The following is a 25,175-nucleotide window of genomic DNA, read 5'->3' on the forward strand; positions in this document are numbered from 1 at the left end:
GGTTTGGTGCGGGACACACCTGTTGGGCGTATTTCCCACGCGCGAAGAAGGAACTCTTGCCCTATGATTCGTCTCACTCTAAGACCATTAAGAGAGGAGTAGCAATGCTCTGCCTTGAATCCACGCTTCGGAAATCGTGTCCACACGAGATGCACGGCAGTTTCGACCATCAGGTGCGCAGGCTTTTGGCCGCAGGCTTCCCTTGCTCGGTCCTTACGGCAGTAGCCGAAACCCTCCTGAAGAAGTTTTGCCCTCGACGAAACGTGGCTGCAACTGAACGCGCAAAGCCCAAACCTGAGGTGATGCCTTATATTCATAAGGTGTCACATAATCTCAAAAAAGTGGCCAGCAGGCACTAAGTGCCTCTTGTATTCTCCACGCCAAATAAGTTGGCGAAGCTGTGCCCCCGCATCTGCGGTGATGGTGAGCGCAGTTGCAAAAAGCAACATGAAGAAGCCTTCTTCAAATGTGCTTTAGGAGTTGTTTACAAGATCCTCCTGTCCTGTGGAAAGTGCTATATTGGGCAGACAGGGCGTTGCATCAATGACCGTTTAAGGGAGCATGCTCAAAATTTGATAAATCAAGATAAGCTTGCGAATCTAGTTTCGCAGGTAATGGGGTGCAGCTGCGCGTCACGGTTCAAAGAATCAAAGTTTTAGGCAGAAGTTGGTTTGGTTTGGTTTATGGGGTTTAACGTCCCAAAGCGACTAAGGCTATGAGAGACGCCGTAGTGAAGGGCTCCGGAAATTTCGACCACCTGGGGTTCTTTAACGTGCACTGACATCGCACAGTACACGGGCCTCTAGAATTTCTCCTCCAAAGAAATTCTAGCCGCCGCGGCCGGGATCGAACCCGCGTCTTTCGGGCCAGCAGCCGAGCACCATAACCACTCAGCCACCGCGGCGGCTTTTAGGCAGAAGTAAAAGCACAAAATCAAGAGTTATTTTGGAGGCCTTTCATATTCATAAAAAGTCTAGCCAGTGCATCAGCGACCCTTCCAGAAGTTTGTACTCGGCTGAGCGTATGTTCTGGACGACGTCATATAATGTCATGTAACATCCTGGCCCGTTTCTTTTTCGTCTGTCGATTCTCGAAATGTTTCGGTCATATCCCATCCATTTATTTTCCTTTTGTCATTGTCATTTTCAAAGTTATCTACCTTATCTGGTTCCCGCGCTTTCTTCAGTGACATAATGTGAGCTTAGATAAGTGTTAGCCATCTGAAACTGTTAAAGTAGCCCGGAGCCGCCGGATTGTGCGCATGCGTGTGAAGATATAAATGTGTTTCTTGCATATATCAATAAATCAGTTGTTAGTAGCACTCCGGGTTTGTCGTTTCCTTTCTTTGTGTTCGTCTTTTGAGCTGAACGAAGTTTTAACTATGTCCCACCAACTAGCCCAGCACGAAGTTTTGTTAAAAGTTACCATATTGCGCAAGCTCTGTGTGCAGTTTCATTGCAAGCGAGCTAGCGGTTGAGGTGGGAAAATTTTTGAAAGTCTTCACGATAAAAACACACAATACAGTATATACACATAGTTATTGATATAGCATTTGCTTATGTACACCACACTTCCCTTGACAGTACTGCACCTTTATGCAGCACGCTGCATTTTTTAATCTTGATTTTTTTAGGGTGGCTGTCACTGATACTGCCATACAACTGACACTTAGATTTATCATTTTTGTCGATCCATTGTCAATACTGATGTTTTCTTTAATGAACAGCAATTTGCACAAAATTATTTACGCTTCTGCTTCTCGAGTGAGCGCCGTAAGCGGCTGCTAATCAGTCGCACCGCTCACCACTATGCACCATGCTACCTCAACTATCTATAGCCTCTATACCTCAACAGACTCGTCGAAATACAGGAGTGAATAAGCACATTCCGTAAGTACTCAGAAAGTCATGCGGGAAAGCAGCGCGGGAGCAGGTAGTTACCAGTATGTACGAAGCTTGAATGGAGCTAGCGGCCGCCGCACCGGAACTATAGTGCCTAGAATATACTGGCTAGTGTGCTGAGCGCGGGCGGCGCGGTGGCACCCGAGGTGATGCCTGCGGCGGCGGCCGCATAGCGGCGCTGTGGTGCGAGAGGGTGCAGGGTGAGCGCGCGCGTCGGCGGGGCGAGCCGGTTTCTCGCACGCGTCGCTGCGCGTCGCGCCGCTGAGGGTTGGACAGGGATAACCAAACCAAACGCTAACCAAATGTAAGCACACGCGAGCGTAAGCGGTTGATAGAATTCAAACTAAAAAAAAACACGTTTCACAAAACACATAATTCGGTTTAATAGAATGAATGCAATATGTTTAATCAAAGGGGAAGTGCGAGTGGGGGTAATGCTTTTTGGCCAACAAAAAGTACGAAAAAGCGCGTATTCAATTGTAGTGACAACAGATAGACACTGTCAAAGATAGCCAGCAACAGATAGACACTGTGTAGGCTTCACCTACACAAATTAACTCTGAGTGTGATAGAGTAGCACATTTTATATTAGCCACAGCGGCAGGATATCAAACTTACAGCTTTTGATTATATTAGTACGGAAACAGATAAAACACTACGCTATTATGAATCCATTGTAGCCTATAATTTATATAAATTTTAAAAGTTCAAAGTAAAGAGAACTTGTTACGATTATGGCTGAACATATCCATGCTTTTGGTCTTTTCGCTTAAAGCCTCAAAAACCTTCGTGTTCAGACCAAAGGCACCCTTAAATCGTTGCAGATAGTTTTGCAAGCATTTTCGCCCAGGCAAAATCATAATGCTCTGCTTCCGAAGGTGCTTGTAGAGCCTTGTGCTCCGCATCCTCATTAGCAAACATTCTTCAATCCAGGCATCTTCATAAGGCATGCCTCTCAGAGACTTTCGTCTTGCGGCCAGGAAACAAGCTCTCACAGCTAACTGCTGCTTCTTCGGGAGTGACTGTATTTTTGTCTCGAGTGCTTCTTCGCTCAGTGCATTGTTTTGCTCTTTCATTTGAGTCACATGATGCTGAGCGTTGGCCACGCTTTTCTTTGTCTTTCTCAAAGCACGAGAAAAATTGTTGTTTTTTTTGTCAATGCAAGGATCTTTCGTCTTTTTTTCTTCTGTACATGTTCTGCGAGAGCTTTCGTAAATATTTGCAGTGCAAGCATGACTCTCTTTTTCCATCGGTGGTCAGCAAGCATTTCTCTGCGAAGTACATATTTCTGTATGAAGTGTGCTTGCCTTCAACAGGAGTCATGCCACATCCATTACAGAGGCCACGCAGCGCCATTTCTTTGATTAATGTCTCTGCCTCATGGCGGGCTGTAAGCACGCGCTTTTCCTTTTCTCTTCCTCGGAAGTAAATTGTGGCAATTACAGAACCGTGCTCACGCAAAGTTTTTACAAAAGTCACCATTCTTTCGATGAATTGTTTTGAGAAGTCACCAGTTTCGGTCTCGCAACAGACATAAGTTAAAGCGCCATTTGACGCAGCAGGCAACTTCATCCATGTCACCGGAATCAGAATTCCATCGAACGGGTGCCGAACATCACTTGGGCACGGACACTGCAGTATCGCTTCGCTATCACACACCGGTCCTGTAGCAATGTCTGTCTGCTCGGAATCGGAACGCCTCTGGAGTACCTCTGATGCGCCTCCAGGAGCGACGCAATGAGGGTCAACCCGCGTATCATCACCGTCGACTGCAGAGCACAACTCGGGATCCACCAGCTCAACATTTCCCTTCCGTTATTTAGGTGCCGGTCCTTGGTCGCAAATGTTTCGCACCTTCTTTTTCACCGTCTTTTTAGGCACAAGATGAGGTGGCTAATTTTCGAATACTGTAGGGACAGCATCGGGCTTCAGGCGTGAGTTCATTCACGACGCCGTTCACCGTAATCTTGAAAAGATCTTTCGATGCATTCGTTCTCGAAATGTTTTCATCTTACTTTCCCATTCAGCGCATGCCGTGCTGGGTTCGCCTGTGCAGTGAACAAAGATACCTTTTCTTCACCGATAACCGCTTCGACACAACGGAACAAAACACGTCCTCTCTTTGCATTGCCGCTTAGCCTTTAACATTTCAGGGTGTTTTTGCTCACGTTTAGCGTCTTCCAGCTTCACAATCCAAGAGATGATGTCTGTCAAACATTGATTTCACACGAGCAATCGCGCGAGGCTGCCGTATCGGCGCGACAGCAGACGACAGGAGTCCGGCGGCTTTCGCGCACCCTCCCGACCGCCAGCGCCCCTTGCGGCCTCTCCGCGCGGGCATCGCGGCGGGGGCCTCGCCCTCCCGTACGAAACGCTCACGCTGCGCACACTAGCCAGTATATTCTAGGCACTATACCGGAACGTGTACAGCCATTTTGGATTTTTGGATTGGCTTGTTTCAGCTCGTCTCGAGCTGGCCTAGGAGTGTGAGCAAGGTAAGCCATCATTTGGCTAGAGTGTACACACTAATTTGGCACCACTCCCAGGCACCGCCACCGTTCATGCGCCATTTCCTGTCTCAAGAACCAATATCAAGTTCTAAATCTGTGCAACGGCTTCAGCGGCGATATATAGCGTTTATATTTAGATATTACTAAAAGGTCTACACACACGCAATCCCTTAATATGTCCTTTGCTTCTGCGCCATCCTTCTCAAGTAAATAAGTCACAATCTTGCACAAATTGATGAACTACGTTGTGCACAATTGGTGGTTGAAGGATATGCCGTGTTGGCAGCGGCTGACGGGCGGTCTATGGCTCCCGCTTTCGTGCGAAGCTGTGGACGCCGGTCGACCCAGTCGAACATTCTGGCGGCCGGTGGACATAGCCTCGTACGATTGCTGGAGCCTTGGCATAACTGAATAAAAAAAAAGGACATTCAAGAAGAACGCCACGACTGCTCAAGCGTGTGTAAATTTCACCAAACGCCAGAGGCAACTGCCACGGCCGCTCAATGGAGAGCGCACTGGGCAAGGTATATATACCATGGTAGCGAAGGCTCCATAGACGCCCATTGGTCCAAACAATGGCGGCTCATGGGAGCACCCCAGCGCCACTATTTTGGGGGGCAACCTACGTATGAGTGACGTTGAATGACGTCACGCATTCGTATCTTTTGGCGCGAATTATAAAGTGGCCTTTTTATAGAACCTGCATTTTCGAGCCGGTATCACTTAAAGGTTGCCTTTCAGTGCGCACCAACCTTTGCCAGTCAAATTTTCTCGAGTTCCTGCTAGTTATGGTCTTGTTAATGTGCAATTGGGAACCCAATGAAAGTGACTGGCAAAGAAGGTAGCATAGAAAGGCTGCAACAGTTTCAGACGCTGGCTAAGCATGCATGATTCGTAGTGGAAACCTTGGTGAAAATACTGGTGCTAGTACTGTTGAGTATATCAAGGTATGATGCTCAAAGCACAGGCTCAAGTGCACAGTTTGCAATACGGTGTACAGCAATGGTTTTCATATTCATGGTTTATTACAGCAACCAAAGAAATACAGTGATAAAGCACACCAACAAAAAATGCGCGTCACAGGCAGCTCAAGCAGTGGTTTTTTTAAGCTGGCTATTTATCTCAATGGTCACAGTGCGGATAGGAAAAAGCCCTGAAGTTCCACGAACGTTGCGAGGTAGGAAATTGAAAAGTATACAAAACAATGCTACGACAGCTTCCATTGAGGCAAACATGACATGACATAAGTAGGCGCATCAACACATTGACCATGCAGCACACAGGGATTACTCTTCATATTTCATTTCTTCAACTGAAAGAATATAGCAGCTATGTATACACCTGCATGACAATATTAAAAACAAGTTTTAGCATGAACAAATCTGCTCAACGCTAGAGCATTACACCATACATAGGGCCTGCGCACAACCTCGAGACCTCCTTGTCGCTAACCGAAGAAATTTGAAGCAATTCTAATCAAACTAAAATATACATGAAGCGCAGTTTAAAGAAAAGTGCAAGGACATTCAATACAGCCACTCCTTCCTCGAGTAGGCACAGCATCGAGACGCAGCCATCCTGGCCTCAGATACAGAAACAGGTCGAAGTGCTTGGAAGAAACCCTCAGGCCTCGCAGCTGGCACGGCGTCTTCTCCAGGCTGAGGTTGCGGCAGAACTGCACCCACGTTTTGCACCTGGACATGATGCAGCGTCCACGTTATACAACTGCACCCAAATGAATACCATATACTCCAAACGTCAATACGCCAAGATTCCTTTTACTTAAATGCAGTACGTTATAACTATGCCAGAAAATGCTCGCGCCAAGCCTCCGCGCCTCATAGTGCGGTTACGCTCGCCTGATACTACGCGGCAAGCTGCTTTTATATGCTCAAAGAGTGACGAGAGCGATGCAGCGAAATGAGTTTAAAACTACATTGACGGTCATGTATACGTAGAACGGCAATAACTACTGCTGGTCGAATTCAGTTAAGGCACAGTCAATGCGGCGCACATACACATGGTTGAGTTTCGATACTGTCAGTTGCGAGGGGATCCTCAAATTGGCTTCACGGTGCTGCAAAACCCATTAATGTCATGCTCAGAGCTGTTAGGCAGCGCAGTTGGTTTTAAATTGACCATGCGGCAAGTAGAGGGCACGTGGTTGCTCATGAGAGCCCGGTATCAATTTCACGTTGGTGAGAGTTGGCTGCACGAAACTAGCTATAAATAAGACAAATGATTTGTATCTTTTGCACACTTATGACTGCAAGTGCGTGCCCTGCAATTTACTAAAATATCCCGATAACATGAAGCCAAGTGCGTATGAAACAGTTACAGCTACAATAGGCGCGGAAAGCCCGACAAAAGCATATCTAGAGCAGACGACAACGGCAAGAGCTCACCTGCGAAAGTCCAGAGGGAAGCGGTGTAGTCTTGGTAAGACACCCACGGTACAACCCACGCTGTCACAATGTGCCACGGAGCAAGGCTTCTTCACATGCCGCAACCTCATCTTGAAATGCAGAGCTAAGCGCTTGAAATGATGAGCGCGAAGCCTCTTGAAAAGGTTTTGCATTGGCCGTACACCGAAGGAAACGCTGCAGCGGTGCAGCGGGGTGCAGATCTTGCCAAACGGTGACAGAGAAGCGACGAGAAAGGACGACAAAAACTTCTTAAAGGGGTCATTTTGAGACCGGCGAGCTTAATTTGCACGCTTTCCAAGGCGCGCCATATAGCAGGCAGCTGGAGATAAGAAATCGCTTCGTAAGCTGCGGCCGGGTACCGTAACAAGGCCTGCAAAGTCGCGCTGCAAATGCACCGCACACTCATCAACCGAGGGCGCAACAAGAGCGTTGCAAAAAATTACAAAAATCAGCGTAATGTTTTGTAGAAATAGTTTACCTATTTTATAAACGTGGCAATAAAATATTCATTTCTTTTTGTTGTTTTGTAGCATTTTTATTTGTGCTTTTGAATTTCATTATATAAGTGTTTCGGCCGCCCAAAGTGGCTGTGCTGCAGTCGCGCTAAACCGTTTTTGGGTCCAGCCTTCGCCACCATTCTACATCCACCTTGCACTGGGTGCGGCCCGTCGCGTCGCCCGAAAGAGCCGTATCGCGCCTAGTTCTCATCGCCACCGCTCCGGGACGAGTCCGGGCGGAGAGCTGCGCGCAGCGGCCGAGGCAGTGCTTTCGTTTAGGCGTCCGCGCGGTAGGCGCTTTATAATTTTAGCATTTACAAGCTGCGTTTCACAGATTATGGTGGTGCCACGTGCAAGTTTGCTATTGATAGCGTGACAGCGGCATGTCACCATCACTGCGCTTTTCCGAATCGCCCGTGCGTTTACAGCGAGAATCGAGGCAGAAGTGCGCTTCGCCGAGCGGTCACCCATTCGGTGACAGGCGTTTCAACCACTGTAATAACTTATTACATATTATAATCTTGAACTCGGGACAAGGTTTCGGGCCACTTATTGAACATGCACTTTTTGTAAACTTACGTTTGAGGTCATAACATTCAGCATTATAGTTCAGCCTGTTGCTCCGTTTTCGCTGGAAATAGTTTCAAGTGGGTACCACCCCGTACGAGGGTCATCCCAAAATTAAGGACTGCAGTTTTTTTATAAATCGAAAGACATTTTTATTTTAAGCAAATTACAAATCACTTAAAAGGGACACACACCGACGCGGTGGCTCAGCAGTTACGGCGCTCGGCTGCTGACCCGAAAGACGCGGGTTCGATCCCGGCCGCGGCGGCTGAATTTCGATGAAGGCGAAATTCTAGAGGCCCGTGTGCTGTGCGTTGTCAGTGCACGTTAAAGAATCTCAGGTGAAATTTCCGGAGCCCTTCACTACGGCGTCCCTCATAGCCTCAGTCGCTTTGGGACGTTAAATATCCATAAACCAAACCTTAAAAGGGACACCATTATTCTACTTTTCCACATAATCGCCGTTGGAGTCTATGCATTTTTACAGATGCTGCGGCAGTTTTTGTATGCCCATGTCATACCAGCTCGCCGCTATGCCGTTAAGGAAGCGTTTGACCGCATCTTTCACTTCGTCATCATCAGTGAAGCGCCTTCCAGCGTGGTGTTCTTTTAGCTTTGGAAAGAAGTGGTAGTCAATAGTGCCAAGTCCGGACTGTAGGGTGAGTGGCTGATGACGTCCTATACAAACTGTTCTAGGAGAGCGATGGTTTGACAGGCAACGTGGGGGCGAGCGTTGTTCCTCTTCTGCGATTTTGAATCGCCCCTCTGAGTTTTTTAAGGGTCTCACAATATCTATCCGCGTTTACTGTGGTGCAAGGAGCCAACAAGTCTACCAACAATACCCATTTTCGATCCCAAAACACAGTTGCCATGACTTTGCCGGCAGACTGTGTTCGCTTGAATTTTCGCGGCTTGGGCGAAGATGAGTGCCGCCACTCACGTGATTCTTGTTTGGTCTCAGGCGTGAAGTGGAATGTCTAGGGTTCATCACCCGTAACAACAGAATGCAAATATCTCCATTTAATCTCCAGAACGCGGAAGAAATTCGCAGGAGGAGTCAACGCATTGTTGTTGATGGTCGTCTGTGAGCATTCGCGCAACCTGTCTTGCGCACACCTTCCGATATTTCAACTTTGCTGTTAAACTCCTATGAATAGTGCTTCTAGAAACGCCAAGAACCATAATGCAGAGTTCGTCGAGTGTGATCCTCCGTTATTACTGCATCATTTCTTCGACCTTTGCGACTGTTTCATAAAAGATTGACGGCCTCCCGCTTCTTTCTTCGTCGTAAATTTAAGTGCGACCAGCTGCGAACTTCCTACACCACTTGGGGAAGTTTTTAACATCCATGCAAGACTCTCCGTACACTTCCGTCAACTGGCGATAATTTTCGATTGGTTGAACGCCATTTGCGTGAACTTCGCTCCTGGCTGTAGTGACAAACGGGAGCTCCATTTCAAATGGTTGCCGGGCCAAAACTGACAGTCCCTTTCGCGCTGAGTCATGGCTTGTTTGGAAGACGAGGAACAATGAACACAGCAGTATAGCGAGCAGCCACGCATATAGTTTCCCGGCGGCCGCAGCCCTTTGGAGACCTCACTTTTAAGATTACCCTCGTAAATATACTGCTGTCACAAACAGTTGCAAAAGAAACAACAAAAGACAGCCAGTTCAACCAGACGCCAGCAGGCTCAGCCAATGTTTTTCGTTTTATTTTGAAGCCACGTGATGCACCGAAGGAATTCAAGCCTATTTTACAAGCGAAGAACTTTCCTCGAAAGCGGTTTATGAGCAAGTATGATTTTTTCCACCGTAAGACTGATGTTTTCTACCAAATCGGTCAGCAGTGGTCGCATTAGTTTTGCTTATAGTGAACTAGAATATATTCTAGTTCACTATAGTTTTGCTAGAAAGGCTTTGCAGAGGTCCTCGGTGTGACTGCGGTCTTCTCTCTCGCAAATCAACTCCGGACATTGCTTCTGCGGGAACTCATGGTAACCGATCTTCGGATCTTTTCTTGCGTTTGAGATGCACAGCGGCACGCAGCAGTTGCGTGGCATGGTTTCGCATGCGCTTAGGACGCTGTTGACACAGGCACCGATGAAAAGCACGCAGAACTAGCAGAACCACGCGGTCATGCAGAGTAGTTACAGCGAAAACACGCGCCAGCACAGCCAGCGCACTCCTTGCGCGTCGGCGGCTTGTACCGGAGTGGTGGCGCCCCCGCGGGGAATAGTGGCGGAAACTTCAACTTCTCCCAATACGCGCTTCCCCAGCCATTGAGGCGCGACGCGGCGGGCCGCACCAAGTGCGCCTCCATTGAGCGGCCGTGCAACTGCTTACCTTACGCTTCAATGCCGCTTTTGTTACCTACCCCAGTAAACCACATATTTTAGTACTGTTTATCAAAAATCTACGTACCTGCAACACCAAAATTAGAATCCAGACCGAGGTATAGTACGTTTTGCAGACATCCAGCTGGACATTTACGAGTTATTTCATTGTGGACGGTGTAAGTACGCCCAGTCCACGCAGTCTAGACGTCTATATAAAGAGAATATGACTACACATGGACCAATACCCGGGTTAAAATTTCTAACTGGTTTAAGGAACACATTTCCAGTCTTAAACCAGTTAAGACTGGAACCAGTTGCAATACCAGATGCAGCTGGCGCCTGTTGCAATTCCAGATTCAACGGGGACCTACTGCATCCCAGCCACAGACTTCCCTATGGAGGCATCAGGACCTCCAAGCACTGCAGCTAGCTTTAGCGGCGATATATAGGGTTTATATTTAGATGTTACTAAAAGGTCTACACACACGCAATCCCTTAATATGTCCTTTGCTTCTGCGCGATTCTTCGAACGCAAGTAAGTCAGAGTCTTGCGCAAATTGATGAACTACATTGAATAAAATTGGCGGTTGACGGATATGACGTGTTGGCAGCTTCTTACGGGCGGTCGGGGTTCCTGCATTGGTGTTCTGCATGAGCTGATTTATTGATGAATGACACATTTTATTATAGTACGAGGGTCCCTAAAGATAAGAAAGATAAACACAGAAAGAGAAGTGTAAAAAAGTGCATGATGTGATTAATCTGGTGGTTGGGAGAAGGAACAGGGAAGGGCAGGAGGATGAAACAGATCTGAAACGAAAAAGAAAGCACAAGCAGAGAAGTAGAAAGTAATATAAAAAATGTGAAAGATCCCTTCCCTTAGGTGACTAGAAAAAGGAAAGTTATGTTTGTAAACAGAAGGTGTAAAGAAAAAAAGGAAAAGTAGGGACAAAGAAAAACACAGAAAGAGAAGTGAAGAAAAAGTGCATGATGTGATTAATCTGGTGGTTGGGAGAAGGAACAGGGAAGGGCAGGAGGACGAAGCAGATCTGAAACGAAAAAGAAAGCAGAAACAGAAGCAGAGCAGTAATAGAAAAAGTGTGAATGAGATCCCTTTCCTTAAGTTACTAGAAAAAGAAAATTTATATTTACAAACAAACGATGGAAAAAAGAACAGTAAGGGACCGTTATATATACATATAAAAAATGGTAGAAAAGGGGAAATTAGTAATAAAAAGTAAACATGTATTAAAGAGATAAAAGAATAAATAAAGAAGGTAATGCTTGAGTATGTACTGAAAAAGGGTATGTACAATAAACATGTTTCTGTATAAAAATAAAATAAAAAGAGAAAAAAGAAAACACACAAAAGAAAAAGAACCAAACACACTCATTCACACACACAAGCCACAGCGCGCGCCTGCCGAAGGGGCGGACACGAAGATGGTGGTTAGAAAGGTTTGATTGGGTGAAAATAAAACCTTCATGATAATGTCCTTGCCGCATTCCATGCGCCAAACACGATATGAGCCGACAACCAAACACCACGACTCAAATACAGTGCGCGGAAAACAGGTCAACCTGTTTGGATGTGCGGCGGTGTCTGCAAACCGCAAAGAAGAGAGGCCAGATGAAGTGTTGAAACAATAAAGTTCAAGAAACGGTTAGAAAGAAAACGAAAATAACAGGTATGGGACGAAAAAGAAAAAGATAAAAGGTAGACAGTCAGAGGCACACTGGAAAAATTTTGTTGTAAAACTACCAATAGAAGGCAACAAAAGAAAACGAAACATAAAATTAGAAAAGCTCCTGGCCTCTCTTCCTGCAATGATTTGCATCGCGATGTCGTGTGTGGTACCTGCGCGCCGAACCCGCACACAAGTACTCTCAGGTTGAACATTCGTTCGGCGCATTACCTACCGCCCAGGCGGCCCGGAACGTGCGGGAACGCGACGGAATCAAGCACGGACCCTGGGCGAAGACTAGCGGACGGTCCGGTATTATCGCGGTGACTAAAAGAAGATCTCAAGACCTCCCAAGCGGTCAAAACGAGCAGGCGGGGGAACCGCAGCCGAAAAAAGCTAGAATTGGCGGCAGATTTGAAAGCGGTAAACAAAGACGAGAAACGCAAAGAACAGACGATCGCCGGCGCTCCGAAGAAGCGCAGCGCGAGGACCAAAAGAAGAAGATGAAGAGTTGATGGAAAATTTCGCCGCCATCGAAAAGACAGGCGCAGTGAAGAATAAGAAGTACGATCGCATCGCGGCCTGAGCGGCGGCGCCCTGAGGCGCAACGCCGGCCGCGACTTGAAAGAAAAAGAAAAAGCGCGGCTCCCCGCCCGCTCAGCGCCAAAGATCGCGTTTGGCTTGTGTCTTGGCCAATCCCCCGCAGTGGGTACGCGCCATTATTTAGAGGACAACAACAACAACAACAAGGCGCGCCATAATCAGTGCGAGAGCTCAGTCTCGATCGCCACCCGTTCCATAAGAATGGGGCAAGACAGCGCTCCCGCAGGATGCGGCGGACCCTCGCGACCCGCCCTGCGACACTCAGCGCAGGCCACCGCCGCGTCGCCCGCGCGAACCGAGCACGTCACAGCGACGTGGCTTCCAGCACATTTCGTTCAAACAGCTCGCTCGGTGTGCGCCGACTGCCTGCAGCCGCGGCGCGAATGGCCGTAGGCTCCACAAAACGTGCGCATGGGTACGTGCAAGTCCTCTGCGACCGATGCAGAGGACCACCGAACTGCGGAGCGACTGACAAAACGTGTTTTGGCTCCGTCGCGCTGTCTAAAGGTATATCGCCGCGTCGTCTCGCGCGGGTCCACGTCCAGCCCCGGGTTCTTCGCGTTCAGCTGGTCGATTACGGCTCCGTCCGCGACGTCAGGATGTAGGGCGCGTTCACACTACACCAAAGTTCCGGCGAGCGAAGCGGATTCGCTTCGCTGGAAAAAAAGGGGGCTGTTCTCATTACCCCACCCGCGACGGCGGATCCGACGCGGAACTGCGGCTGCTTCTCGCTTTTTCACGAATGCAGCGAGACCTCATGGCAGTTTCTTTTCCGGTATCGGGAATTCGCGAACGAAGCGAGAGCGCGCGTGAGCCCCGCAGAAAGTTCGCGCGCTTTTGTCGCTGGTTGTTCGGCTGCACACTGTCCTGCGCCGTTTTATCGCAGAATGGTGAGAATTTCAGAGGAGGAGGAGATTGTTTCGATTCTTCTCTGCAACTCTGTAATGGCTATGCTGGAAGAGTTGCGGAAGGCAGAAGAAAGACCAGCTTCGCGGCGGAGGCGGTGGTGGTTGCGCTCGTAAGAGCAATATAAAATTTCCACCTCACCTGACAACCTGCGCCAGGCGCTGATCTACGGGTATCGCCTTACGTAATCTCGTGTCTTTTTTTCTGAATACGAGCGCGAATACTGGAGATTTTATAAAAGAATGTTTATAGAAATGAAGTGTTGGCATTTATTTCATTAGTGCGCCTTTCGAGAATATGACCCCATGTATCTACGAAACGACATCAGTAGGCCCAAAGGAAAATTGAAACTCCTTTGCTTGGTCCTTTCCTACAAGGTAATTAGGAAATTTTTTTATGAGCTTTACCTCCCACGAGCAGGGACCAAGTTTCATCTCTAAAACTTCGAAGAACTGACCGTAATTGGTTTCCACATAACCGGCGTGGAACTATAAATCACATCTGTTCCGCTTAAAACCAACCAGTTCCACTAAACGAGATGAAAGGAAGCTGCCTGTTTCGCATAAATTAAGCTGGTCCATCTAACATGAAGTTCAACTCAAATTTAGATGTGTGTATCACAGGACACGCGCGCGTTACTAAAATTGTACAAAATTGAATATTCATCACATGTCACTATGTCAATACAAACATGCATGCTAACTGCAGGGAATAAAAAGTTAATTACTCCATTGGTTAAAGATAAGGAGCTCTGGGAAAAGATCGGCAAAGAACTGGGAGTGAGCGGTACGTACAATTGCTTTTATATCTTGCTTCACGCCGATACACGCGAGAATCGTTTTTTTTTTTTCGGATGCCAGTGTAGTACGTTTCGCGTTGTTCTTTTTTGGGTGCGCCTCCTAGCATCACATGATGTTTAAATAAAGGCATTTTGTATTTGTATTGGTACAGTTCAGATGTGGTAACTGGGCGCTCACATTTTCCTCGGTGTTATGAAGGTACACGCTCGTAAGCGCACACAACCAAGCTGGTACAGGAATCAAACTGATTATTGAGAGGATCCCCCGGCGGAGCCACATCAAGATCCTTGGCTTCACTTTTCAACAATATTTGGGATTCGCCTTTCGCCACACGAAATAAATCGCTAAAAATGCATCGCGCTCACGGTCCGCCCCAGAGCTTGTCACGCAACGCCCAGCGCTGCTACCGTGATGATATACACTCCAAGATATTCGTACGAGCTGAACCTGCATGGGACAGGAGCTGGCAGTGGCACAAGCAAAGTAACGAAAGTACGTCGCGCGTGCTCGCACGAGCTGTGCGTGCATGCGATAGATGCAAACAGCGGCATAAGCAAAATAAGTGCGCCGGTTTTTCAGTGCGTAATGCATGCGTCGTACGATCGCGCGAGTCTGAATGCGTGGTATAAAAGCTAGCAGCGGCGCGAAAACAACCATCCTTCCCGTAGGCTCAAAACGGTAAGACCACGCGAAACGTATACTGTATACGCCAAAACGTATACTCTACTGGCACTCGAAAACAGAGTTCTCAACAGCGGCATGAGCATGCGTCGTACACGATCGCGCAAGGTCCGCATGCAAGGGATAAAAGTTCACAGCATAACGAGAACGCGAAACGTACTACACTGGCATCCGAAAAAAAAAAAAAACGATTCTCGCGTGTATCGGCGTGAAGCAAGATACAAAAGCAATTGTACCTACCGCTCACTCCCAGTTCTTTGCCGATCTTTTCCCAGAGCTCCTCCTTATGTGCCACGTCTTTATAAAGTTCAGCTGCCGCATATATCGTAAAGGATTGGGTGTTCCTTTATAGCGTCTAGTAGCATCTCCACCGGGAAAGCGCTAGCCCGGCCCGCTGCCATGCTTGCCGCCATGCTAGAACTTGTCCGGACATGACGTCAACGGCCCGTCGTCGCTTCCGCGGCGAAGGCGGAAAAATCGGTCCCGCACCGATCACCCTCTCCGCGCCGCTTTCCGCCTTCGTCGGCGTCAAAAGCGGCCGAATCTGGCCGAATCCGCTTCGCTCGCCGGAACTTTGGTGTAGTGTGAACGCGCCCGTACACCAGAAATCCTAACGTGCGGCATGCGGCGCTCGGCCACTCGCACAGTCATGACCGCGCGAGTGACCTAGTTGGTCTGGACCGCGCAGCGCAGGTTTTCCACTGTCGCCCCATCCCGCGCAAAAACAGTTACGCCCGTCGCGGTGGGCCGCAAAACGACCGGGCCGATGCCCGCTTCCTCCGGATTTATATTTTCTTTTAAGGAGGTTACGAGGTCGCTTGGCGCGACCTGCGACTGCGCCGATGAGGTCAGAAAGGCGACGTGGTTTGGGACTTGCCGTGAATGTTGGTTTGCGGCCGCAGGCGACTGCACCTCCGCGGCGTCCAGTGCCGCAGAAGGAGGCGCCCGCCCGCGCAAGACGTCCGCGAAGAAAGGAGCGGGATCCCGGGGAGACAGCTCGAGGCGGGCCTCGGCCCGCGCCAGCCGCTCGCGCATGACCGCGTTCTCCCGTTGGCTGGCGGCCCACATGTCATGGACGGACGGACGGACGGACGGACGGACGGACGGACGGACGGACGGATGGACGGACGGATGGACGGACGGACGGATGGACGGACGGACGGATGGACGGATGGACGGATGGACGGATGGACGGATGGACGGATGGACGGATGGATGGATGGACGGATGGATGGATGGATGGATGGATAGGGGCGGCCCCTTTGAAACGGGGTGGTGACAATTGACACCATGCTCAGCTTTTCTTCTTTATTTTTTCTTTGTTTACTGTGTTGGCAATTCTCATTAAGAATGGCCACCATCTTTACCTACGGTTTCCTACAATTCTAACCCTATGCCACATCTCTGCTTTTCAGCCACCAATCCTCCAATCGCTTTTTGCTGACTTCCAGTGCAGATTTATTTACATGACCATTGTTATCTTTAAACCCTAGGGCCTCAGGAAGAGTGACTGCGCCTGCATCGACATCCGGATGGATACCGTCACATTGGATACCGGATGGATACCGTCACGGAGGACCTCCGCACGACCCCTGGCGTCGGCAGCCAAGGCGCGGAAGTCCGCGCAGTACTTTGCCAGAACAGCCACGAGGTTGACGACCTCGGGCCGCGTGTGGGCCGCGAGATTGTTCGATGTGTCGTTAATCATCAGCGAGAGTCGCTGCTGGATAAACAGCGCGTCGCTGGGATCAGGTAAAGGGTCAAAGCCGAGACCCAGGTGCTGAGCCTGGTCCTCGGCAGTCGCCGCAAGATCGGCAGGCGTCCCAGAGAGCGCCGCCGCGTCTGAAGTCAGGGGTCCATCACTTGTGAACCGGGGAAGGCCAGAGAACAACGCCGCACCATCTGAGGACGGATCGTGCGACTGGGCATAGAAGGCGTCCCTCAGCGTGAATTCTGTCGCCGTACCGGAAGGACAAGAACAGCGGTGAGCCGTATTATTAGAGCATGCAGGGACGAACACAGTGGACGCCCAAGGAGTACTACGCTTGAAGATCAGTTAATCGTTGCTGCAGTAGTTGTAGACCCCTTCTTGAACGCCAGGGAGGTTCGTGACGAACTTGGGATGAGCTGCTCCTGCGACAACATTAGATCCAGGTGGCGAGAAGCAGGTCTAATGAACTGCGTTGCAGCTCAAAAGCCGCACCTCACAAGAAACCAGAGAGGAGAGACTCAGCTGCGCCAGAGCCTTCCAGCAGTGGTCTCCAGAGGAGTTGCGGGAAGTGATTTTCTCGGATGAGTCCACATTCTGCACGCGCTGGGACCAGCAGCAACGTGCGTGGCGCCCGCTCAACAGCAGGTATGACCTGCCATTCTTACAGCTAATGAAGTATGCTTTGCAACACATCGTAGTATTGAGAATATAGCGCAGCCTCGTTTTTTCCTTTTGTCCGATTTGGCGTAGATTCAGTATCGAATACGAAGTAGGTTATTCTCTCCTGCCGAACAGAAGCTTCAGCAGAGTGTTGGATTTGTTATGTTAGCGCTACTTGATTTAAGTTTGGGAGCCGACATATGCTAATGTTTGTTGGAACATCTTTGCTGTCCTATGCACAGGTATCTCCCTGACTACACCCACAACGTGCTCAGCAGTGGCCGGTGTTCAGTCAGCGTCTGGGGCGCCATCAGTAGGTTCGGCCTCGGCGCACTCGTGCGGATCGAGGGCTCTTTCACCGGGCCGAGGTAGTGCGAGATCCTTAGCGGTCACATGATTCCCTACGTCCTGGACGGACTGTTCCCGGATGGCTGCTGCGTGTTCCAGCACGACCGCAGACCCGTGCACAAGGCGCGTGCTGTAAGCGACCTTCTTGAGCGCGGCGCCGTGCGTCAGCTCCCGTGGCCGCCTAACGGGGCTGACCTCAACCCCATCGAAAACATCTGGGGAGTCATGAAAAAGGAACTTTCCTCAAGGCGCCTTTGTGGTGGCAAAGCTGACCATGCAGCTCTGGCATGCCGTCAAAGAGGAATGGGAAACCCTGCGCCGACGTCCAGATCTAGTGGCGGCACTATATGACTCTATGCCAAGACGACTAAGTCAAGTCATCGCGGCAGACGGCAACTTTTCGTCTCACTAAGGTCACTCTGAAGAATGCCAGTGAGATATTTAATCTGCTTTCGCAAATAAATTTCATCACTGACAATAACTTTTGTGATTCGTCTTCCTAAGAAACTGTTCGGGACTGAACTATTGTAAAGAAATTATCGTGAAAGACTACGTATTGTCGACCCCAATTAAAAAAAAATTTGCAGATGTTTTGCTGAACAGAATATCAAGCTTATTGCGAGGACAGTGCCAATACGACAGCTTCGAAAGAGAAGCAGCACCCGTAGAGAAGTTCGCAGTCTGTTATCTCACTGGCGTGAAAAAGCGCCCGTCACGGTGGCTGCTGATGCGGCGTCTTGGACCGCGTTGCCTAAAATCCGGCTATGGTGGATGCAGGGAATTAGCAGTAACATCTAACATGAGGGCAATATAAAAGGACAACCAAAAACAAAACTCCCGACTCGTTTCTTCACCAAGCCGCGGTTTGACGGACTGCGGCTGTCCAACTGATCTGCCACAGCCCGATGTGCTCGATGAATAGGCGATGCGCGCTCCCCTTCGTCGGGACCGTCAACAGCAGAGCACTGAACGCAACACTAGATATTTATCAAGCGCGACAAGCCTCCACGCGTGGGCGAAGTTTGTCATCGCTCGGGGCACACTGACTGCCAGCGAGCGGCGCGAGATAACAGCGCCCCTGTGCTGCCCCGCAGCCGCTCCGCTACCCTGAGCGGTGGTCCATTTTATTTTCCGGCCGATAGTACATGTGAGGTCTACAAACAATTATTGCCATCATACTTAAATACAATCTTTGACTAACGTATAGGCTAGGTCTAAACGACAGCTGTATCAGGGCCGAAGAAGTAAGATAACCCTGCTGAAAAAAAGTTGTATGATGCAATAAACTCAATTTGTCGTATAGGTATCATACAGTTATTATACAAATAATACGCAATTATCATACAAATGTCACACATTTCTGCAATATCATACAGCCATCCTACAGATGTCATAGAATATCAGTAAAATTATAAGATCTTTGTGTGATGAAGCCTCTATGATGTTATTGCATCATACAACTTTTTTCAGCAGGGAACACCTGATAACAAGAAGCGGCGTGGGGGTGGGGGGGGGGAGGAGGGAAATTCAAGTAACAGAGCCAGATAACGCCTGAAAACAAAAGAATGGGTGGGGGAGCGCGCCACTGCTACTGCGTAGGCAATAACCATCCTCCCAGGCCGGCGTAGTCGCTGACCTCATGAACGCTGCCGACAGCTTTGGGAGGCGAGGGTTCCGTTTCAAAACTCGCCTCGTCCCCAAGCGTGCACGCACACACAAAAAAATTCGAGCAAACGAATTATAGCGGGCTGACTTTGCCCGCCAAAAGGTCGGCCGTTTGAAGAGATAGCGTCGCTTTTCGCGGTGAAAACCAAGAGTGGGGCTTAAGCCGCAACGGAAGGATTATGGGTCGCAGCCCATATAGACGCGGACGCTTTATCAGCCCATTGGCCTTCGAAATCATCGGCTATACATAAACGAAAAGCGACGACGCTCTCCGGAAACGACGCAACTAAAGGAATTGTTTTACAGAGCACCACAGGAAAGAGCGTTCGTTTGAGAGCTTGGTGGCTTTCATTGACGCGTCATTCAGTGCAGTTGCCGACATGCAGAGGAGGCAGACGTACGCTGCTCGCTCATGCTCAGTGTAGTAAAATGATTATGATAGATAAAACTGGTTTCGCAACGATATGACACCATGTCCTTTGCAAACAAGAGTGTCTGGGAACTAGCGTATTCGTGCACTGACAGAGCGGATAGATGGTGTTGTATAGATTTTAAGCTGGGCGCTATAAATGGGAATGACAGCTCGTAGTGCGCAATATGTCATGGCATTGCCACGAACGGTAGTTGGCAGAACTCGTCCCGGCTGGTGTCAGGTGGTATCGCGATAGTTCGGAACGTGCTGTACACAGTGCAATGAAATTGTGCTAATGCATTGCAGTCGCGCATGTTGTAGAAGCATTCACTCTCACTGAAATATTAGGGCGACTTAGCACGCAAAGATTCCGTCATGCAGTTATGCCGACAGTCAGAAAGTAGCTAAAGACCCCAGTTGTTAATTAATAATGGTATACACGCATGTGGCCTACTGAAGTAAGCGACAGCGATGGCGCAGCACTTTCTGTCATCCGGCGAAGGTCGCGTGTCGAAGCCTTGAAGTCCTCTGCACGAAAATGCAGGGAGCATACAACGCTCCATTTCGTCGGTAACCAATTATCCGAACGTTGCAGAGCGCCAGTCCACCGTTTTCTGGCTGCAGGGCCATTCAAAAACCTGCCGGGCAATATTAAAAAAAAAAAAACCCATTCGGCTCTTTTCTATCAGCGCATGCTGTCACCGCTGGCACTATTGAACAAATATTCACTCACCGGTGGAACGAAACCTCCGAAGAAATGATTTCTGTGCGTCTCCTGCACCCGGGCACACAGCACTTCATAATGCGGCGCACGCCTGAGCGCGTTCAGCGTTTCGAGAGATGGTTTGTTTACAAGCGCTGGTCCGCGCATGCGCGCGCGCGGTGCTGATAATTATCACAGCACGCCATCACGTGATATGGTCACGAGGGGGGCGGGGGGGCGGGGTTGTCTTCTTTTTACATGCTTTTTACTTTTTATGACTAGGCTTCAAGGTTCTCGCGGACGCTTCTTCAGTTTTTTTTTCTCCATGCGTGTGAGGGCCGCGTCTCCCATCGGGCTATGCTCGCGGTCTACGGGGCGCCGGGTGTAATCCCAGACAGCGTTACGGCCCTCTTGTAGCTTCTGCTGTTCGAATTCCTTTTCATCGCGCTTTTACCGGAGTGGTAAGGGAAACTCTAGTGTCGTCCTATGATGTTTCACGGGCGACTCGCGCGTCTTTTTCCTTCGACCAATGTAAAAGCGTGATGAAAAGAAATGCGAAAAGTGGAGCGCCTAGGCTGCGCTCTGTTCACGTTTCTTTCCATCGCCCCTGTGCGTGAGATTCGGATTTTTGCGTTGCGTTCTTTGTATTGCTTGCGTACTATCGCGCTCAATATGACTTGCAACCTTAAGCAGCGTGGCCGGAACGCTCACCGGAATCATGGTGAAGCCGACAAGCGACGTGCTTGAAAACAAAACGAAAATAATTTTGCTGTTCCACAACTTAGTCTTCTCCTCTGTGCCGTCTGGTCTTGGCCGTATTGATTTTGTTTCATTCATTTTGCCTTCACCTGTCATGCCCGATAAAACCGAGGCCCAAATCGCGCTTCAATCACAGTACGGCTGGAGCGGTTTTGACGATTTCTGCCGGCGTTGGAGGAGCAGTGCACATTGCAGTTGCAAAACTCGGTGCTTCAGCTCATATTTACGCCCCGGCCTTAGCATAAAGACGTCGGCCCCAGCATGAAACAACGCCTGCGCAAGGCTACACGCAAAGGCGCCTGTGAGAATTAAGCAGCTCAGATTTCGATGAGCAGACGACGCGGGGGATGCGCCTGGCTGCTGGAACAGCAGAATCCTTTCCACTTAGCTTTCAGGCGCGCCGCTTGTCGGCCCCACCATGCTTCCGAAAACCCTGCGGCCACACGCTCGCGGGTTGCAAGCCCTTTCGAGCGCGATAGTACGTAGCGCTGACGCTGACAACATGGCGGCGCCCTGCCCGCCCGCTTCACAGCGATAATAGCTTCGTCTCTAATCCCTCGATGCGATATCGCCCTTTAAACTGTTGTATTCGCCTTCATTTTGCCCATTCTTGGCCTCGCATAAAGTTTCAAGTGACAAATATATTTTGTTTTCAGATAGAAGGGCGATATTCCAGCTGTTAAGCCTGACAAAGTAGCGTTTTGTGCAAGAATAGCAGTGTTGTCGGTAACGCGTTACCAGTAACGGCGTTACCGGTAACGCGTTACTTTTTTCGGTAACTTAGTAACGTACTCGTTACCTTTTCGGAATTGTAACGCGTAACGTACTTGCGTTAACATTTTCCGCTAACGTGAGGTGTCACGCTACTAGTTACTTTTTATTTCAATTGTCCCCCTTCGCCTCTTTTTCAGAAAAAAAAAATGCCGACACTGATGTTGAAAATAAACGAAACCTACGGGTGCTCTCGACGACCCTTGTTGCGGCTCGCATGAATGCCAGAAAACACCTGCCCTTGACGACGCACTCAACTAAAAAAAAAAAAGCACGAACACGCATTCACACACTTGTCTTCACCCCCAAACCACACACACACACAACTCTCTAATCAGTGGACGCTTGCCCAGCCACCAATGGACCATTTGCAGAAATCTGTAAGTCAGTTTCTCGGTAAGCTTGTTTTCCAGCCAAAAGGTCTCGTTCCCAGGCGACACTCTCGCATTCTTTGTGGAAGAAGTTCCCTCTTCTGTGTAAACTCAGGAATGTCGTCACTTTACTTCAAGATGGCCCCAAGAGAGCCGTCGAAAGAGTACAATGGTACAGCACAGAAAAAGGGATTGCAGTCGACCGGCTGTAGCACCGAAGTAGAGGAAAAAAGGAAATGGGCCATTGTTAATTTCTGTGCCGGCAGCAGTGAGCTACCTCACACTAAACTTTCTAAAAATATTCTGCTGAACAACACTGTCGCTCCAACTTTCTCCCGTCATAGTAATACCCCCCCCCTTTCTGCCCTAGCCAGAACAAGGAACAACGCACGCCCCACAGCACTGGGACTAAGGACGGCCTCCCTCCTTTTCCTGCCTAGACTCTGTTGCAAGCAGAGTGCGACCATCCGGAGTTTCCATTCGCTTGAAGAATATGAGCGTGTCGTCAGGGTTTGAGACCTTTTATTTGGAAAACAAGCCTTGCAGAGAAGACGAGTTATAGGTTACAGTTACAGCGAAGACGCACTGATTAAAATTTATGGCCATGGAGTAACGGCAAAGTAACGTGCGATACTGTTTTTCGGTATCGGTAACGGTAACGTGTTACCTTTTTTTGTAGGTAACGTAGGGCGGTAACGCGTTCTTTTTTTCTTAGCGTAACGAGTAACGTATTCAGTTACTTTTTTTTTGGTAACGCCTACAACACTGAATTATAGTGCCTAACAATGCGCTGACACCGTTAGACTGGCTTCGTTCTGACTCGTCTTGTACTAGAGTGGCTAAAGCAGCGTCTGTATCTGTTGGTAGGCGTCGCTAGGGAACAACGCGCGGCGTGCGTCGCGTACGTGTAACTATAAAGGTTCCAAACGAGATGCGCGTTGGCTAGGTAGACTTCTCACGTTTGCGGACGTGAAGTCGTGAAACTAAAACAGCCTAATATTCGTGCGCGCCTCTGCGTGCGTGTGCTTGGTTTGTTTTGTGGGGGTTTAACGTCCCAAAGCGACTCGGGCTATGAGGGACGCCGTAGTGGGGGGCTCCGCAAATTTTGATCACCTGGGGATCTTTAACGGGCACTGACATCGCACAGTACGCGGGCCTCTAGAATTGTGTGTGTGTCTGTGTGTGTGTGTGTGTGTGTGTGTGTTGTGTGTGTCTGTGTGTGTGTGTGTGCGCGTCCGTGCGTGTGTGTGCGCGCGCGCGTCCGTGTCTGCCAGAACTGGAAAGCTTTTTCGTCTGTGATGCTTCAAGTAGTCCCCTACTTTGTACGTTCGCCGTGTTAGCGGCTGTCTTATATCACATCTTTTTTGTACAATTCTACGTTCTACTGGTTCGTATTGTCGAGGTATCGAGGTCCTGCCGTGCTCCCACCGTTGTATTGCCGTAGCGCCGGCGCGGCGACGACGGCAGTGCATTCACCTGCGGTTGCTGTGGCCAGCAATCCTGTCAAGGCGGCAAGCAGCCAAACACTCAATCTTTACCCCACCTTGGAACACAGCTGCACCAGCGAGGGGATGAGCCCCGGTACTCGGCTTCTGACCCGAAAGACGCGGGTTAGACCCCGGCCGAGTCGGTCGAATTTCGATGAAGGCAAAACTCTATAGCGGCAGCAGGCGCTAGCAGTGAAATCGGCAAAGCGGACTTTCTGCGCTGCTATTAGCTTTCGTTAGTTGCTCTACCAGTCTCACCAGGTTCCACAAGTCAATATCTTGTGGGACCCATTAGGCGGCAGCGAGCGCATTTTTTCACCGCCATGCATCGAGTGCGAACGTCGGGCGATAATCGCCGACCTGCACTCATTGTTTTAGTGGCAGAAGCTGTGACTCTGATTCCCTGCAGTATCTTGGGGTTACTTTTATCAGGACCGGATTTATGGGTTTTACTGGGAGTCACAAATTCTCTGTGTGGGCCGCCAAACGCAGGGGTGAATGGGTCGGGAGCTCTCGAGTTTCGCTCGGGCACAAGTTTGCAACATATTGGTTGCAAAGCATGTCTGTGCTTTGCAAGAGATGCACTGTGCGAGGAACAAGCTACAAGCGCTGCACAGACTTTTCGCGACCTTTGCTTTTCGCTCTCAATAGGAGCCTATGCGTGGAGGCAATTCGTGTCTTTCGAGTCTGGAGGAGTTGACCTTGTTGACTTGTTTGTACAGCAGCTCGTTTCACAGTTTTCCTTCTTCAAAGCTTCAAGCCAACCCTTTCTGCTATGCTTAGAAGGCGACTCAGTTGTCGTCTGCCTTATCTGTTTGATTCGACTGGTCACGCCCGTGAGGCAGCTGTGTGGAGTTTCCCGTGGGTGGTTGCTGATACCTTTGATTTCCTGACTGTTCGCTACCCGTTGCAATATTTATTCCACCAGTCAAGAAGGCAGATGACAAAAGTGCTAATTGAATCTCTCTTCTCTGTGCTCGTATATCGGAAGCCTACCTTGGCTTTATGGATTCCTGTGCATTGAAGCAAGTTCAGCGAATGCATATTGAGTCAGTTGCAAAAACCTTTTTTTTTTCTTAAACACCATACTTCGACTCTACCCGTCAAGTCCTCGCTTCGCGCCAAGGGGACTTTTGTGCCGTGGTCGAAGAACTGCCGCCTGTGCGGCCAACCAGAGACGAACTATCGTTGCTTTGCGTGGTGGCGTTATGGAGTGTTACTCCGGGACATACTTCAGCGGACAATCTAGAGGGACATTGAGATATCGCCTTACACTATAAGGTTCTTGGCTGTCCTGAGAGACTCCGGGATTAAGTGTGATCTGTTAATGCTGACTAGACTCAAGAACCACCTCGTTCATCTACGTCTCTGTTCAC

General features: G+C 49.3%; 1 protein-coding gene across 1 annotated transcript in view; it reads right to left on the minus strand.

Annotated features, from left to right (window-relative positions):
• Positions 1-11,813: 11,813 nt before the first annotated feature.
• Positions 11,814-25,175, minus strand: part of LOC149357265 (aurora kinase C-like) — a 34,167-nt gene continuing 20,805 nt past the window's right edge. The window contains exons 4-5 of the mRNA XM_089576551.1: positions 16,468-16,865; positions 11,814-11,840 (exon numbers count right to left, since the gene is read on the minus strand). Coding sequence (XP_089432677.1) covers positions 11,814-11,840; positions 16,468-16,865 — 425 coding nt within the window. The remainder of the gene's footprint in view (positions 11,841-16,467; positions 16,866-25,175) is intronic.

The sequence above is a fragment of the Amblyomma mixtum genome, chromosome 3, assembly GCF_055824585.1.
Source record: "Amblyomma mixtum isolate Tamu chromosome 3, ASM5582458v1, whole genome shotgun sequence".
Classification (NCBI taxonomy): Eukaryota; Metazoa; Arthropoda; class Arachnida; order Ixodida; family Ixodidae; genus Amblyomma; species Amblyomma mixtum.